The 18,004-nt window shown below is 40.0% G+C and overlaps 1 protein-coding gene across 1 annotated transcript in view; it reads left to right on the top strand.

Moving 5' to 3' along the window:
* The window catches only part of slc25a22.S (solute carrier family 25 (mitochondrial carrier: glutamate), member 22 S homeolog), a 28,910-nt gene extending 20,038 nt beyond the window's left edge, over positions 1 to 8,872 (top strand). The window contains exons 6-10 of the mRNA XM_018260086.2: positions 3,775 to 3,893; positions 4,800 to 4,956; positions 6,349 to 6,503; positions 7,239 to 7,314; positions 8,130 to 8,872. Coding sequence (XP_018115575.1) covers positions 3,775 to 3,893; positions 4,800 to 4,956; positions 6,349 to 6,503; positions 7,239 to 7,314; positions 8,130 to 8,283 — 661 coding nt within the window. The 3' untranslated portion in view covers positions 8,284 to 8,872. The remainder of the gene's footprint in view (positions 1 to 3,774; positions 3,894 to 4,799; positions 4,957 to 6,348; positions 6,504 to 7,238; positions 7,315 to 8,129) is intronic.
* The last annotated feature ends 9,132 nt before the right edge of the window (positions 8,873 to 18,004 follow it).

Raw genomic sequence — 18,004 nt, 5'->3', positions numbered from 1 at the left:
ATGCTGTGCTGCGTGTTTATTGGCTACACAAGGCACATCAAGATCAGAGAGGGCAACAAACAGCAGGACCCACAATAACATTTTATAGCATTGTTGCATAGTTGTTTCTTAAAGGAAAACTAAAGCTTAACTAAAGAAGTAGGCAAGAAATGGTGTCTATTATGTTTTGGGCTTCTGGACCAGCCCAAGGGAACCACAACCCTTTAGCAGTAAAGATCTGTGTCTCCAAAGATGCCCCAGTAGCTCCCCATCTTCTTTTCTGCTGATTCACTGATTCACATGCTCTGTGCTGCTGTCACTTACTGAGCTTAGGGAGCCACTCACAATATACAGTACACATAGAATAGAAATGGCACAATATAAGGCTGATTAGTAATTAATACACATAATTACTACATGGCAGCACAGAAACCAGTGCAATTAGCATCAGAATTGAATAATCAGCAAACCGGTAGCATCAGCTTATATTACAGCCAGGGAAGCTCATTTTCTGCTGGATAATTAGTGACGAGCCCTAAGCTTAGCTTCTCAACAGCCAATCAGAGCCCACTGAGCATGTGAGTGTCACAGACACTTTCCAAGATGGTGACCCCCTGTGACAAGTTTGAAGTCCTGGATCATTGCTGCTATTGACAAGCTCAAACTTTAGCCTCCTGCAATAAGTTCACTATATGAAATAGGACATTTTTAGGGCTTAGTTCTCCTTTAAGTGCAACTCTGGAACTGTAGTATAACAGCAACTACAAAGTCATTGGTCTGAGTCTGGCTTTGTTTAAATAATGGTGCAAGCAAAGTCTTTTCTAGCTGTAGGAGGGTAACCTTTACTTTAATTAGCCTCCAAAAGGGTTAATCCAGCCAATGACTGGATCTTTTCAGAGTTGGAATGGGGGGAATTTCTCCTGGCAGTTCTGTAATTGGCCAGGGGTGTCGGGCTTCTCCAGCCATTAAAAGGGGAATTGTATATCTTTTTGTCTCTTTGGACTTGCTCAGTGTCGGACTGGGATACCAGGAAAACTCCTGGTGGGCCCAGGTATCCAGGTGGCCCCTCCTGCTGTTCGACATTTGACCTATTTCATGGCCATTCCCTATTTCTATGAGAACAAAGAGGCTAAATAGATGGAATAATAGATTATAGTATTATAGTATGTAAAGAATAGAGGTTGAGTGAGGATAACCCTATCATCTCCCTGTAGTGAGGGCCCTGGTGAGTCCTTGTAACACATGCTCTTCCCTGAGTTGTAACTCGCCAGATTTGGGTAAGAATCAGCAAGATCCCATACCTCCCAACTGTCCCTTTTTCAGAGGGACAGTCCCTCTTTTGACAGCTCAACCTGAGGTCCCTCATTTGTACTGGAAAGTCCCTCTTTTCTCTGCACTGAACAGCCAGAAAAAGAAACAAAGTTTCTAACTTAATTGGCTTTTGGCAGAGAGGCAGTACAGCTAACAGGTGCAACTAAGATACTTTGTAACAATTTTGAGATAGGAAAATAAGTAATTTTAACAGTTTAGATAAGGAGAAATATTTTCAAATTTTTATAATGAACATGGTATTTACAGGGTGTGGCCACTAAAATGGGTGTGTTCAAAAAAATTGCCGCACTACATGTAGAAAACATTTTTGTCCCTCTTTTTACTTCCAAAATGTTGGGAGGTATGAGATCCTCTTTACCCAGGAGTGGAAAAGATCCTAAATAACATACTATAGCCTAAGCCCTGCACTGTGTATATATGCAAAACATGATTATTATTATGATTATTATTAATAATTTTAAGCAAAAGAAAGATTATTGGCCTGCAGCTAGGGCTTCTGTGCAACTAACCTGTGGCATGGGAGCTGGGAATTCAGATAAAAAGATAGAAGGGGATGACATACACTGTAGGATTATTTTTTTTTTCGTGGAATTTTTATGAGATGCCAGAAATAGCAGTAAACTCAGACTGCGGTTTTGTAAGGAAGATGTCACTGGGGGCTGTGAGCCAGGGAGAGGAGAACAGGAGGATGGGCAGAAGGATTAACCTCTTTGCTGTCCTGGCAGCTTCACTTTCCCTTTATTTCAACATGTTTATTAGTTTCATAAACAAGTAAAAGTACAATACAAGTGTAAAGATTCCATATGACAGATCCATCTTTAAAAGTAATTGCTTTCCCATAAGAAGTAGGGGAGCTATATAAATATGGCAAGAATAAACTGAAAATAAAAATAATAATATTATAACACAACAAACGGGTTAAAATATGATTATAAATGACATCAGGGACAAATATATCTTTAATGGGGGTGTAGAGAACTTGACTGCAGGAAAACTAGGGGATAATTAACATTTTCCAGTTGCTTTGTATGATCCCACAAAGGCAGCCAGACACACTTGCATTTTTCTACTTTGACCAGGAATGTCAGTCGTTATCCTGTTATAGGAAGTCAGGGCCCCCTGAGAATGTTCTAAATTGTATTTTACAAAAACGGTTACTTTAAAGAGACAGGACAAGTTTGCTGCCTTTCTTCTGATGTAGTAAGGCTGCCCCTTTGTGTTACTGTATAGTGTGCCACCTGCTGCTCATATGGAGTGTTGCAGTATAGAGTTCCAATTTATCATTGGAGTATATATGTATGTGTGCCTACGTATACGCAGCATTGTACAATTTCACAGAGTAAAAAACACAAACAATTCCTTTTTTTCTGTTATAATACAACAGTCGCTTGTACTTGATCTCAACCAAAATATTATTAATCCTTATTGGAAGAAAAACCAGCCTATTGGGTTTATTTAATGTTTATATGATTTTCTAGTAGGTATCAAAATCCAAATTACGGAAAGATCTGTTATTTAGAAAATCTCAGGTACTGAGAATAAACGGTCCCATGCCTGTAATAATAAATATTTAATAAGTAAAAAGCATAGTAATAAATATACTGAGATTTAGTGCCATGTGTTAAAAGACACAATAGGAAGGAGGACCCTGCCCCATAGACAGATTTAATGCCAGTGCCCCATAAATAAGCAGTAAGGGATGAAGGTATCGCCTCTTTGCATTATCTTATTCACAGGTCTGTATTTAGGTTTGGTGCTGAAAACGGCACTGAATCTCAGCCTGTATGCAGTGTGAAAAAGGCTTAAGACACTCTAGGAAGCCACATATAGATCAGACCAAAAACACTGGTTTAAAAAAGTAGAAAAAATCTTTATTTAAACAATCATCTCGAGCCTTACGCATATAGGGGCCCATTCACCAAGCTCGAGTGAAGGATTCGAAGTATGGGGAAGGTCCCCATAGGCTTGGCTAAGTTTTTTTGGTCGAAGGATAATCCTTCGATCGTTGGATTAAAATCCTTCGAATCATTCGTTTCAAAGGATTTAATCGTTCGATCGAAGGATTATTCCTTCGATCGTTCGATCGAACTATTTGCGCAAAAATCCTTCGACTTCGATATTCGAAGTCGAAGGATTTTAATTCCCAGTCGAATATCGAGGGTTAATTAACCCTCGATATTCGACCCTTGATGAATTTGCCCCTTAGTGTCCCAAAGACACTTAATCATCTCAGCCTGCCTTCCCATTGGTGAAATGGTGCATATACAGGACAGTCTGTGCATGTGTTGATCGTGAAGAAGGTGAACACTCATCATGGGTGAACCACGATTTTGGATACAGTGGGGCCTTTCGGGGTGGGCCCGGGCCCTAAATTTACGCCACTAATGCACACAGTCTACATACAAAAAAGATTCTATTAGCTATTTGGATTGCATATGGTGAGACCAATGCCTTTGTATTTAGGAAGAAGCTGACGCTGCTGAAGGAGATGCTGGCTGGGTGTGGAGCAGGGACATGCCAGGTCATTGTCACTACACCTATGGAGATGCTGAAAATCCAGCTGCAGGATGCTGGGAGGCTCGGTAAGATATAGTCTGATAGCAAACAAACCATTCTTCCTATATTATATAATGTTCATTCAGGTTGCTCTGAACTTCATGCTGGGAGTGGAGCCAGACCCCTGACAGAACAGCTGTCTTCATGAGCTTGAACTAAAGCCTAACTAAAGAGGTAGGTAGACATGTTGTACATGATGTTTTGTGCTTCTGTACAAGCCCAAGGCAACCACAGCCCTTTAGCAGTAAAGATCTGTGTCTCCAAAGATGCCCCAGTAGCTCCCCATCTTCTTTTCTGCTGATTCACTGATTCACATGCTCTGTGCTGCTGTCACTTACTGAGCTTAGGGAGCCACTCACAATATACAGTACACATAGAATAGAAATGTCACAATATAAGGCTGATTAGTCATTAATACACATAATTACTACATGGCAGCACAGAAACCAGTGCAATTAGCATCAGAATTGAATAATCAGCAAACCTGTAGCATCAGCTTATATTACAGCCAGGGAAGGTCATTTTCTGCTGGATAATTAGTGACGAGCCCTAAGCTTAGCTTCTCAACAGCCAATCAGAGCCCACTGAGCATGTGAGTGTCACAGACACTTTCCAAGATGGTGACCCCCTGTGACAAGTTTGAAGTCCTGGATCATTGCTGCTATTGACAAGCTCAAACTTTAGCCTCGTGCAATAAGTTCACTATATAAAATAGGACATTTTTAGCCACATTCATTTTTATGGTTTAGTTCTTTTTTAAGGGGTGTGCTTTTGTACCACTTAAAACTCTTCACCTTTGTCCAGGGTCCTTATAATAAACCCCTAATGAATTCTAGGTAAAAAAAAAAAAAGCACATAGGAAACAAAATTTGTATGAATTTGGTGAAACAGCTTCACTATCAGATTGAACATTAGTATTTAACTGTTCACAGCTGCTCAGAGAAAACTCATGGAGTCTCAGGCGGGACCGAACAGCTCTGTAGCGGAGTCCTTAACAGCGCGGCCTACAGCAATGCAGATCTCACGGCAGCTTCTGAGAAGTGAAGGGATTGCTGGATTATACAAAGGCCTGGGAGCCACATTGCTTAGGTGAGCTTTGTCCAGATCAGTAAAAGTATCAAGCCAGTAAGAAGAAATGACATATGTGAATAATAATGTGAATAAATATTTTTTTACTTATATAAAATATATATATATATATATATATATATATATATATATATATATATATATATATATATATATATATATATATATATATAGGGATATATATATTTAAGGATGCTCCATGTCCAGTATTCGGTTCAGGATTCGGCTAGGATTCTGGCTTTTTCAGCAGGATTTGGATTCAGCCGAATCCTAATTTGCATATGCAAATCATGGGCAGGGAGGGAAATTTTTGTCACAAAACAAGGAAGTAAAAAATGTTTTCCCCTTCCATCCCCCTAATTTGCATATGCAAATTAGGATTCGGTTCAGTATTCGGATGAATCTTTTGCAAAGGATTCAGGGGTTTGGCCAAATCCAAAATAGTGGATTCCGTGCATCCCTATTATATGTACTAGAATGTAGTTTGCACTCTGTTTGTATAAACTAATTGCCTGGGTGCCAGAATAAAAAAAAAACTTTATAACATCATATGAAACTGCACTCACGGGTCTTTGCAAAGTGAAAAAAGTGGTAATGTATTGAACCAACATTTTGGTCTCAGCAGAGACTCTATCTATCTATCATCTATCTATCATCTATCTCTATCTATCTATCTATCATCTATCTATCATCTATCTCTATCTATCTATCTATCTATCTATCTATCTATCTCTATTTATCTTTCTATCATCTATCTATCTATCTATCTATCTATCTATCTATCTATCTATCTATCTATCTATCTATCTATCTATCTATCTATCTATCTATCTATCTATCTATCTATCTATCTATCTATCTATCTATCTATCATCTATCTCTATTTATCTTTCTATCATCTATCTATCTATCTATCTATCTATCTATCTATCTATCTATCTATCTATCTATCTATCTATCTAATGTATCTAGAAATATTTTTATGTGTTAGATCTGATTCTTCCATGTAAAGGGGAATCTTAATAATAGCATATGTAACCGGCCCATCTATCTTAAATATCTAACAGTTAGCAATCTCCCACTCTCATTACTGTTGGGTCATAGATATCCAAATGGCCAAATAGGTAGACTTTGCCTTTCAGTCCATCAAGTGCCTTTCACATTCAGTAAGCTGTAAGGCAAGATACACACAACTTAAGCCCATCACAACACCATGGACTAATAAGCATTGGTCCCCAGTACATACAGGGAACCTTCAGACTATGTATAATATCTACAAATACAGCATTTACATAGTAATATTTGGTGTATTATGCCACCGGCCCTTCCTTTAAATTTCTGTTGATTCAAGTCAGATTTTAATCATTTGTTTCTACTTGTCTCTTTCCTCAGAGATGTCCCTTTCTCCATAATTTACTTTCCTCTCTTCGCTAACTTGAACAAGCTGGGCCAGAAGACCCCCGATGGAAAATCCCCCTTTTTTGTGTCTTTCCTTTCCGGCTGTGCAGCTGGGAGCACTGCTGCTGTTGCTGTTAATCCGTGTGATGGTGAGTCCTTGAAAAAAGTGGGTCAGGGAGACAATGGCTGTCATGGAGTCAGTCACACGGCACATGAGTAGATAAACTAATGCCGTAGAAGATGAAGCTTGGGGAGTATGAGGAATAATAATGAAATTTGCATTTCTGGTTGATGAGACATTAGTCAAAGCATTAGCCAAGTACATGACTTGGGGGGAATGATCATATATTTTACTTAAAGGAAAGTCGCCTGCTGTGATTTTGGCCATTTTGTCACTGCAATATTTCCTAGGAATAGTGACAAAGTTCCAATTGCCATTACGCTCTGCGTATTTCAGACTAGATTGTTCCTGTGTAATTTTACATCACAAATGGGCACATTTCTGACAGTATTGATCATATAAGCATTTAGCATTGCCAAAAAAGTACTTTAAAGCTACAATGAATTGTTGTTGATTGAGGAAGAGCCATGAGAGCATTCTCTGAACAGACATTGTGTTCCTCTTGTCAATATGAAAAGCTGCCCAGTAATCAGACTTGTTTAAATGCTACTGTGTATCACAATTCAGTATTGGGGCCTTCCAATTCCCAGTCTGTATTCATGACTGTCACATTACACCAGCTACATGAAAACCCATCAGACACCAGCTCACGACACAATTATGCCCATGTAATTAAATAGATGCTGCCTGTGCCCACACAGAGAAGGAAAGGTTGTTTTGCAGGTCCCCAGACCAGGTCTCATGTGCATTGTTTGTGTTTCAGTGATTAAGACAAGGCTGCAGTCATTACAGCGAGGGATTAATGAAGATACCTACTCAGGAATCATAGATTGTACCAGGTAAATATGTAACCAAAGGTATACACTGACACGAATCAAACATACTGCAATAGTAACGTGGGTAGAAATGGGACTCTTATAATAGATAAAAATGTGTAAATCCTTTATAGAGCTCCACAAGTTGTGATCAATGCAGGGTTTTACAGGTGTGAACATTGGAGGTCCTTACAGGCGTGAGCACTACAGGGTTTTACAGGGGTGAGCAATGCATGGGATTACAACTTTAAACAATGCAGTGTTTTTACAGCCTAAATCTGAGGGTGAGCAATGCAGGGGCCACTTAATCTGAATACTCATAAATTTTGAATCGTACACAAAAGTATGTAATCAAAGAAACCAGACTTCAATGGAGGACCACAAAAGGGGGGCTGCGGGCTACCAGTTGGACAGCACTGCTCTGTAGCATTAAAATCCCCCCTCCCACCACCCTTCTTGTCCCACACAAACATACGGCAGGGAGAGGGGTTCCTGTCAGGGGCAGCTATGCATGCTGGGCCCCACTTCCATGTAAAGAGAAATTATTATATAATAAAGGAAAAAAAACAGGAGAACACTTTGGCGCACTAATACTGACTGGCAAAAGATGAAGAGGGAGTCTGTCTCTCATCTCTAAAAAGGAAAGGGGCTGAATTTTACACATAAAAGATTAAATATAATGAATATAATTTTTAGACAGTATTAATGAACCATATATAAACCCTTTATTAGTTCAATGCAAAGAGTGATCTCCTTATACTTGACCTGTTACTCTGTAAATACATTGAGACTGTTGCTATTGTTATTATGGATCTATAACCCTTGTTGTGCCTTTGCAGAAAGATCTGGAGAAGTGAGGGTCCTGCTGCCTTCTTGAAGGGAGCTTACTGTCGAGCCCTGGTCATTGCTCCACTTTTTGGCATCGCTCAGGTCGTCTACTTTATTGGAATCGGAGAATTCTTGCTGGGATTTTTACCTTCTCACCGTAATTAATGTTGATGCAAGTACAAAAGCCTGGTTTAGGGTATCCTTAAAGTACCCTTGTTTTGGCTGCTCTTGCCACATTCCTTCTATAATGGGACATTCCTGTCTCTCCATCATAATGATTGGTTTATATGAACCATAATAATGGTTGTTTTATAAAACCCCAATTCTCAGTACAGTGGTATGGTCCACAATTGTCCTGATGTGCTGCAGAACTCCTCAGCCAATCAAATTACATCTTTTTCTGTGGTATACAGAAGAAAGCCATCTTGTTGGGTAACATAATCCCCGCTAATGTTTGGGGGTTCAGACAACTTCACCCTGCTACTTGTCAAAAAGGGTTATTGCTGATGGGTCTAACAAAAGATGGTAGCAATATATGTTTTAGGTGTAATCAGCTTTAGGTAACCATTTTTCTTGCTGCATAGGCTAGCAACATGCGATAATTACAGGGTAGGCTCTAATTATCAGTTTGATGCTGACATCAACATTTTAATATCAAAATGTCGGGTCACGAAATAGTAGACTTTTAGGGGCACATTTACTCAGTTCGAGTGAAGGAATAGAATAAAAAAAACTTTGAATTTCGAAATGTTTTTTTTTTGGCTACTTCGACCATCGACTTCGAATCGAACGATTCGAACTAAAAATGGTTCGACTATTCGATAGCCGAAGTACTGTCTATTTAAAAAAAAACTTCGACCCCCTACTTCGCCATCTAAAACCTACCGAACCTCAATGTTAGCCCACGGGGAAGGTCCCCATAGGCTTTGCAAGCTTTTTTTGGTCGAAGAAAAATCGTTCGATCGATGGATTAAAATCTTTCGAATCGAACGAACGAATTGCGGTAAATCCTTCAACTTCGAATATCGAAGTCGAAAGATTTACCTTCGGCAGTCTAATATCGAGGGTTAATTAACCCTCGATATTCGACCATATGTAAATCTGCCCCTTAATGTAGGCCTTTTTTAAATGTGTGATGATGAATTTGCCTCCAGTCTCCTGCCTTTATCTTGAGCTTTTGATTCTATTTGCTCTCGGATGTCCAATCTCTATGTGCAAATCAGGAGGCATCTGGTTGCACAAAATTACCATTGCATATGCTTTTGTCAAATTACAGAATAATGCCCAATGTAAGACATATATTAGCACTGGCAGTGATATATAGAACAGACACTAGCAACCAATCAGATATTTTTTATTTAATATTTAGTGATTATTTTATTCTTTTAATTGTGGGGCCTCTATACTCTTTTAATTGTAGGACCCCAATGCGCCTTCTGATGCACAGCCACATTATTTGCAAATTAGGGGGTGGGGTGTCCTATGTGCTCCCTCCACTCAGACAGCACTCTATCCAGTATGCAAGTATTCTACACTCTTAAAATGAGCGCAGAGGCCTGAAGTTACTTACACAATTTAGGAAGCAAAGTGCAAAAAAATGGTTGATTGTGGTTTGCATTGCAAAAATATATTGTATCTATATACAGTAATAAGAACAATAACTTGACTCAGACCTTTTTAATTGGATTGTAATTATTGTATTCATTATTAGTAGATATCATTCCCTATAACACAATATGGAATGATTTAACAGAGCCATGCAATATGACATCTTCCATTCATATGCAGAAGAGAAAATAGATGACCAAATAATATTTTGGGCACGTAATGTTATACCCTCATGTTACGGCTCAGGTCCAAGTCATGCATTTTAATGCAGCAACCTATTTACAACTTCAGCTGTTGCAGCATTACAAATCCAACCTTCAGCTTGCAGTTGAATTCCAGAAAGGTTTGCATTTGTCCCTGTTTCCCAAAGTACAGGTCCCTTTTTAGAACTTTGGTACCCCACTACCCAGAATGGTACCCGAAACTGTCCCTGTGAAATGTTCCTTCCCGGCATTAAAGTCCCCACGTAGTATGAGCCGCAGCATTTTCTGCCCAGATGAAATAGAAGACATGCAGAAGAACACAGCAAGCCTGTTTATTTTCATATTATGGTTTAAGCCCTCAGTTAAAATGCTGGAAAAAGTGCGAAAAGGGTACAAATTGAATACGTATCATATGTATTGCTAACTGTACATTATGTATAAATACTAAATACATATGTGAATTTTCAATGCTGTGGCTCCTTTTAATTTTCTGTAACATGTTGAACCCAATTTAATTTGAAAGACATCACTAGTTACTTATGAAAACACCATTGTAATCTAGGAGTAAATCTGAAAATGAACGGGATGATAGGGGTTTAAATCAGACCTGTCCTTCTATTTCCCAAACCTGTATCATTAATGAGAATATGGCTGTTTATCATCCAAATTTTGCACAGTTTAGGGAAGATTAGGGCAAAACTGCCAATTACTTTTACGTCCCTTAGAAACTCTGATGTCAGCACTTAAGGAGGGTCAAAGTAATACTGAAAAAATGTATTTTTTGGTGATTTGATCATAGTGATAAACCTTAGTGGTGTTGAGACCAAATGAATGAATGAAAACGTGTGTCCAGTAAAGTTATAGTACTGGGATCTTTCATCAGAAAATATGTATTTATTTCTCAAGTGCATCGAAGCAGATTTTGGAAGCAGTGTAACCGTCCCATGCAGCAGTAAAATGGTTAAGAAAGGGCAAGATTCATATAGCCGACTGTGAATTTCTAATCTCTTATGAATGTGACTGTTCATTGTGTAAGCAACTGTAGAGCTCATTTACAACCATAGGTGCTATATTGTATATATAGCGTTATTATAATATTACAGATCTCATCTGTTATCTGCTAAGCAGCCTGTGCCTTTTCTCCTTTTTTAGCTTGAATGGCGGCTCCCATGGCTACATAGCAGCCTATTTAAATAAACTATACAGTGTACGTTTTGCTATTATATGCACCTGTTTTCAATTTCTGGGTGTCCCTCTTTATTTGGCTCCCTCGTGGCACTTACAAAAGGACCTGGCCATATTGGGTTCCACTGCACAGGTGCTTAGTCGCAAACACGTGGAATGGGTTGGCCTGAACGGAGAGGACAGAAGGAATTAGCAGGAAGGAAATGTTTTAATGCATAATCCAAAATGATCTAGGTACGTTTCTAACTTGTACCAGAAAGCTGTGGAAGAATTTGTTGATACCGTGCAGAATGTGTTTTTACCAATCCTTGTAATCTCGTTTATTGTTTCTGTACCAATTACTGAACTGTAATTTTGCCATCATATTAAGGTTAAACCCAAAGAAGTCAAATACATTCTGTGAGAGGTTGAAACAATATCAGAATTATTTATTTATTTGCAGAATTTATTTAAGAACCAATGGACCAATTATATAGAGGAGAGGTTAGGGTAAATTATTGAAGCACATGAGTGGCGTGTTCATGAGGAGAGGATGATGCTACCACTGCCTATTGTTTGTTATATACTGTAAATGTTTTATCACTTAGAATATTGTCAAAGATAAACTGCAAGGGTGCCAAATCCAATTTAAGTAAAATGACACTGCATACGGAGGCTAAAACAAAATTCAAATCAATTGAATTAAGAATACCCTGGATTATTTTGGAATGAAGGCAGAGAGCACCTCGTTGGGAAAAAAAATAGAATTAAGATTGTTGACATCTAGAATTGAAGTACAAGAAGGAAAAGTGTGTCCCATGTCATTGCACCATCCCATTATTTAGTCCGAGATCCCAACCATATAAGGTAAAACTTAACTTTTATTAAATCAACTGAATTAACACGAGAAGAAATGATAATAAGAATTAAAAGCAAGATTAGGTAGGGTAGCTGTATCGACACGAGGTCATCAGCTGATATACGATATATAAGGTCGAGAGTGTGACGTGGGTTTATGCTACAGTAGCAACTGTTGCCCACCATCAATCTCAACTGCTGCCATGCTGGCGTGCCTCTGTGCGTATGAGGGATGAGTGGCATTTGGAGTTAGGTAGGCACATAAGAAACAAGCTCAATATGTACTCTTTAAACTCAGATGCCGTAATTGGCAGCTTCCACCTAAGAGTCCCCGTGTCAACTGCGGGGTGCTTGCACCTCGCCCCTTGTCTCATGGAAGAGGTAGTTAAACAATTGGAGGCGGAAGCGAACTTCCGATATCGAGAGCCCTCGTATCCTCCCACACCACCCTTCCTTTGTGATCAGTCCACGGTTTAGAAGGGAGTAGCCGATCGGCAGAATGCCCTTAAAGTGGATATCGGCGAATTTAAGGTGCCCTTCTCCAGCCCTTCCTCCCTTCCACAGAGCCGCCCGTCCCAGCAAGTAATCGTCCCTGCCTAACAGTTTTAAAATTAGATGCGCCTGACGCGCGTTTCGCTTGTCAAACTACAAGCTTTATCAAAGGCTGTATTCTATATGTCATGTGACCCTGCACACCATTAATTTGCTATCTCTCTATCAATGGGAGGTGCTACCTATTACCTTTGCTGCAGATTGTTGACATCTACTGTGTTAAAGATGAGCTTAGTGTAAAGCTCCCCATAGACGCGACGATTCTTCTTGCCGAACGACCGATTTTAGGGAAGTCCGACCAATCCTTCGAAATTATCGTGCGGTTAGTGGTATTCGAACGATCGTACATCTTACGATTTTTCGGCCGACATCTGTCAGGAAATTGATCGGCCAGGTCAAAAAATCTTTGTCGGCCCCAGTGCAATGTATCTATGTCTGCAGGGCCAAGCAGCTCCCCTTTGTTTTCCTGCCAAATTGGTCTTTTTAGTTGATGGAAAATTCGTACGATCGTTCTGAGAAGATCGTGGTCTCACGATCAGGATCTGATCTTTTAAAAATCTCAACATCTATGGCCAGCTTTAGGGTAAGAAAACCAAACAAAACCACAGGATGGGGTGTTCCTTACAGCTAGGAGTGTTTTGCCTTCATTGTTCAGTTATTCCAACAAAATATACCAAACAGGTATATAACCTCATCAGTTTCATAATACTTCTATGGGCAGTTCTCTAGGGTCATTCAAAAGTGTATAGGGCCACCTGTGCTTGTGAGTTGTCTCACGAGGAAACTTAGGGCGACTTCGGAAAACAAAGCGCTCCGAGTGCCAATCCTGTCGGCGATTTAGATTCTAGCCGGCGGGAGGCAGTTCGGGGAGATTAGTCTCCCCGAAGAACTACAGTAAATCTCCCCGAATCTGAGCGTGTGTCTCTGCCCTAATAGTTTTAGAGATCCCTAAATTAGAAGGGGTTTTAGTAATAGGTCAATTTTTGTATGGCCAGCACTAATGGTAAGTTATTATGGATTGAAGGATAAATACAAGGGGTTAGAGTAATGACATGACATAAATAAGATCTAATCAAGCAAACGCCCACTTTGTGGTTCTCCAGCTCCCAATGACACATCCAAGCACCCCCTGATAGCCTGAACCTGTCTGGTGTTGTTGGCAACATTGCAGGGAGCCACTAGCCTCCAACTAGCACAGTAATGTTACCGTATATACTCGCGTATAAGCCGAGTTTTTCAGCACCCAAAATGTGCTGAAAAACTCGAGCTCGGCTTATACGCGGGTCATACGCCAATCCCTCACCGGATCCCTCACCTCCCTCTCCCATAGCGCATCAGGACTCTGTGACTGACGATCGCCGCCCGGACCTGCTCCGGGCGGCGATCGTCAGTCACAGAGTCCTGATGCGCTATGGGAGAGGGAGGTGAGGGATCCAATATTACGGGATCCAATATTACGGGATTTGAATTTCTACGCTGGACCTTCCTTACGCCCGGATTTGCTTGCGGCCAGGTAGGCTTTACATTCGGTGCTTTCCTTCTATCTTGGCGCAGTCGCTCTTTATTCTCCCTCGCAGTGCAGGGGAGCCGGCATCGATCGCGTGTAAAAAAACTTTCAGGAGAGATGGTTGGGAAGTAAAAATGGCTCCCCCGCCTCCCTCTAAGCCGCCTTGGCCCGGTGGTGGAATGTTGTGTGTGCAGTTGAGTTGGTTGGGGGCTAGAAGTAAAGCCGGCACCCCCTGTCGCTACACATGACGGGGCCTGACACCTCCTGACGACGCCTTCTACTTACGGTAACTGGGGGAAGCAGCCACTCTGTATGGTTAGGGGTAGAGTCGCTGGGGAACATGCCTTCTACTGTTTCCCTGTGGCCCCTAACTTTTTGTCTTCCTACTGTCTACTACATACTGTACTATCCTGGCTAGCCCCATATCTATCATCTATCTATCTATCACTGCTGCTCTTAGCACCTGTATTTTATTTATATATGTGGCTATTGAGTGGATCTGTTGGGATGTTTGTTCCCTTTGTTATGAGATGGGTACGACTAGCTGCTGCCTGGCCAATCAATTACATTTTTTTTTAAACTTGTGCTTGTTTTTATGAATTAATGTTTTAAGCATCATGGCTTGATTTTTAACATTAAACCGACTGTTTGATATTTCTGAGACTTTTCTGAGTTGTGTCTAGGCTTATACGCGAGTCAATACGTTTTTCTGGGTTTCATAGGTAAAATTAGGTACCTCGGCTTATACGCGGGTCGGCTTATACACGAGTATATACGGTACATTAATATGTCAATAATAGGCATAAAGCAACCAACTCCAATGGACAGTGGGCTGCTATTCAGTGAAAACCCTCTTTGGCTTTGCCCACAAAGCCACATTAGATCAGCACAAAGTGAAAGACAGAGGGGCAGATTTACTAACCGGCGATAATTCGTCAGCGTCCACTTCGCACCCAGCTCAACACTTCACCAGGCAAAAATTCGCTCAGACAACGCCAATTCACTAACATGCGGAATTTTGTACTAGGCACCAAACTCAGGCGACTTTTCGCTAGCGGTACTTCGGTAATGCGAGCATTTCAAAGCAGAGATACGCTAGCGTTTATTTCTGCCTAGCGAAAATTCGCTAGAGATCTTTCGCTCAGGTTAATTTACATATGGTGGGAAATTTACAGTTGTATGGACATCTTTATGTTATATGTTGCAGCAAATACTTTACATTTACTCTGTTTATTACACATGTCCAGGGAACTTAATAAAGACATTAGAGTTAATATTATGCCCTACACATGAGCCCACTGTATAATTAATGTTCCATACTGTATGTTAGAAAATGTATGGAGAAAACCGGTTACCAACTTTCCGACTTTCTCTTTCGCTAGTGAATTGGCGCCTGCGCCGTTAGTATATTGGTGATGTCCCTGATATCGTTTAGTAAATCTGCGCCAGAGAAATGGAGTCCCAACCTAGCAGAGACACTATTAGGGGATCACCACCCAAGCTCTTCAGGACAACAGGTAAAAGCAGAAGGGAAAGTATAAAGACTCCATGGGGCCCCAAGTTAATAGTGTATGCAGGAAGGTTGTAGGAACACTTTGGGGCACAGTTACCTAGGGTCGAAGTAAAATCCTTCGAATATCGAAGTCGAAGGATTTACCGATATTCCTACGATCGAACGATCGAAGGAATAATCGTTCGATCGAACGATTAAATCCTTCGAATCTAATGATTCGAAGGATTTTAATCCATCAATCGAAGGATATTCCTTTGATCAAAAAATTGTTAGGAAACCTATGGGGACCTTCCCCATAGGCTAACATTGGCCTCGGTAGGTTTTAGGTGTGCGAACTAGGGGGTCGAAGAATTTTTTAATGAGACAGTACTTCGACTATCGAATAGTCGAACGATTTTTAGTTCGAATCGAAGGTCGTAGTCGAAGTAGCCCATTCGATGGTCGAAGTAGCCAAAAAAAACATTCGAATTCAAACTGTTTTTCCTCTATTCCTTCACTCGAACTAAGGAAATGGGCCCCCTAATATTGTAACTGTCTCTAGCTGATGTTGAATTGCTGAGAACTCTAGTACAACAGCAGTTGGGTAGACCTGCTTTTAAACATAATGGGGCCCCAATACCTATACAGGCTCCCTAATACCTATACAGGCTGTGACTATGCACTTTTAATAGCACAGTGGCTTCTAATGAAACATTTTCTGCACCAGAGCATTCCGGCTCCAAGACAAACCGCTGGCACTTATGGTTGCATTTCACTCTACGTTTGTACCGGTGTTTTTGTTTCTTTTGTTTTCGATGAATTTTTTTTTTTGCAAAGTGATTTACTTATGTGAACATCTGTTATCACCGTCGGACATGTAACCTATCATGTGAAAAGTACTGTACTTATGCAGACAATGAAATGTCATTTGAAATGCTGCTTTAGAAAAACAAATACAAAAATCTTTTATTTTGAGAGTTTTACAGAAAAAAATTGTAAAAAAAACATGTGATGTATTGTCGTGTATAATAAATCTGAAATAAGTTGTAACGGTATCTGCGCAGTTTGTAAAACAGATATATAACTTTTGATGGTAAAATATTTCGACAGTATTTCCATTTTCTCTTATCAGTTAAAGGAAAACTATACCCCCCAAAATGAAGATTTACATCAAATTAAGTGGCATATTAAAGAATCTTACTGGTATACTGTATATATTTAAGTAAATATTTAATGGCACTTGGATCGCTTCGGCTTTCTGAAGTCGCCTGAAGTTTCCTTGTGAGGCAACTTTGGGCAACTTCAAAAAACGATGAGTTCCAAGTGCCATCCTGCCGGCCATTTACGTTCTAGCCGGCAGGAAGGCAGTTCCCGAAGAAGTGATTTGTCAATGGGCAACTAATCTCCCGAAATAGCAGTGTGTCTGTCTGCCCTTACTGTTTCCAACTCCAGCTGCAGGGACAAAGATCATGGAGCCAGATTTAAACAGATAAACTGGGATTCTATTTGGAGGATTATTTTGCTGCAGCCACTGGTTCTGCAGAGTTAGAGAAAGTTTGTATTAAACAATACAAAAACTATAAAATCCACATTAGATTACATGACAACACAGGAGCCAGTGCAGTCTGTATATTCTGATTATTAATCAGTCTTGTTGTATCAGCTTCTGGCAGATATTATTTGACTTGTGCTGTTTTGATCATTTATAACGATCCCTAAGCAGCCCAGATCACACTGAGCATGTGCACAGTCTTGGTCTTGCAAAGATGTATAACAAAGTTACAAGATGGTGACCCCCTGTGGCCAACTTTGAAAGCATAAATCATTTGTTTGATTAGACTTGTGGTGCAGTAAGTTCATGTTTATGTTTAGTATACAAAATACAGCATTTCTAGCCTTATTCTATTTTAAGCTTTTTGAAAAGTAAACACAATTTCAAGCAACTTTGCAATATACATCATTTAATAAATATGCAGACTTTTCATGATTTTTAATGGTTTCTGACAGTTCCCTAAGCCTAGCCCCCTGCTCTCCTGTTGAACTGTCTGACTACTTTGCTGAGCTGACTGACTACTGTTACTTTGTATCAACATCTGTCCTCAGCCTGCATCCTCCAAACCCCACAATTCCCTGCACATGTGATTTCAATAAGGAACAACCTAGTGCAATGCATTGTGGGTTATGTAGTTCCTGCATGTTGTCTGTAAATACAATGTGTAACATCAGTGTTTAGTCCCTCCTTCCCTGCCATGTTACACAGCTGGATTTCAGCATAGAAAATGCCATTTATTCAGACTTTTTGAAGAAACAGGGAACTGTGATGGGGATATTAGGGGTTTCTGTGTTATCAAATTTTGGTTTGGAAGCCGGAGTTCCCCTTTAAAGATAGGAAAAGCGTAATGACGCTGTAAATAGGGCTCAGAATAGCAGGACTGGATTATTAATTTCCTGATGATTTGGATTAAATAGGTCTCTTTCTATTTACGTCTATGAATACTCGGA

The sequence above is a fragment of the Xenopus laevis genome, chromosome 4S (genome assembly GCF_017654675.1).
Source record: "Xenopus laevis strain J_2021 chromosome 4S, Xenopus_laevis_v10.1, whole genome shotgun sequence".
Classification (NCBI taxonomy): domain Eukaryota; kingdom Metazoa; phylum Chordata; class Amphibia; order Anura; family Pipidae; genus Xenopus; species Xenopus laevis.
Note: the sequence above shows the minus strand (reverse complement) of the source record. Positions and strands in the feature narration are given on the sequence as shown.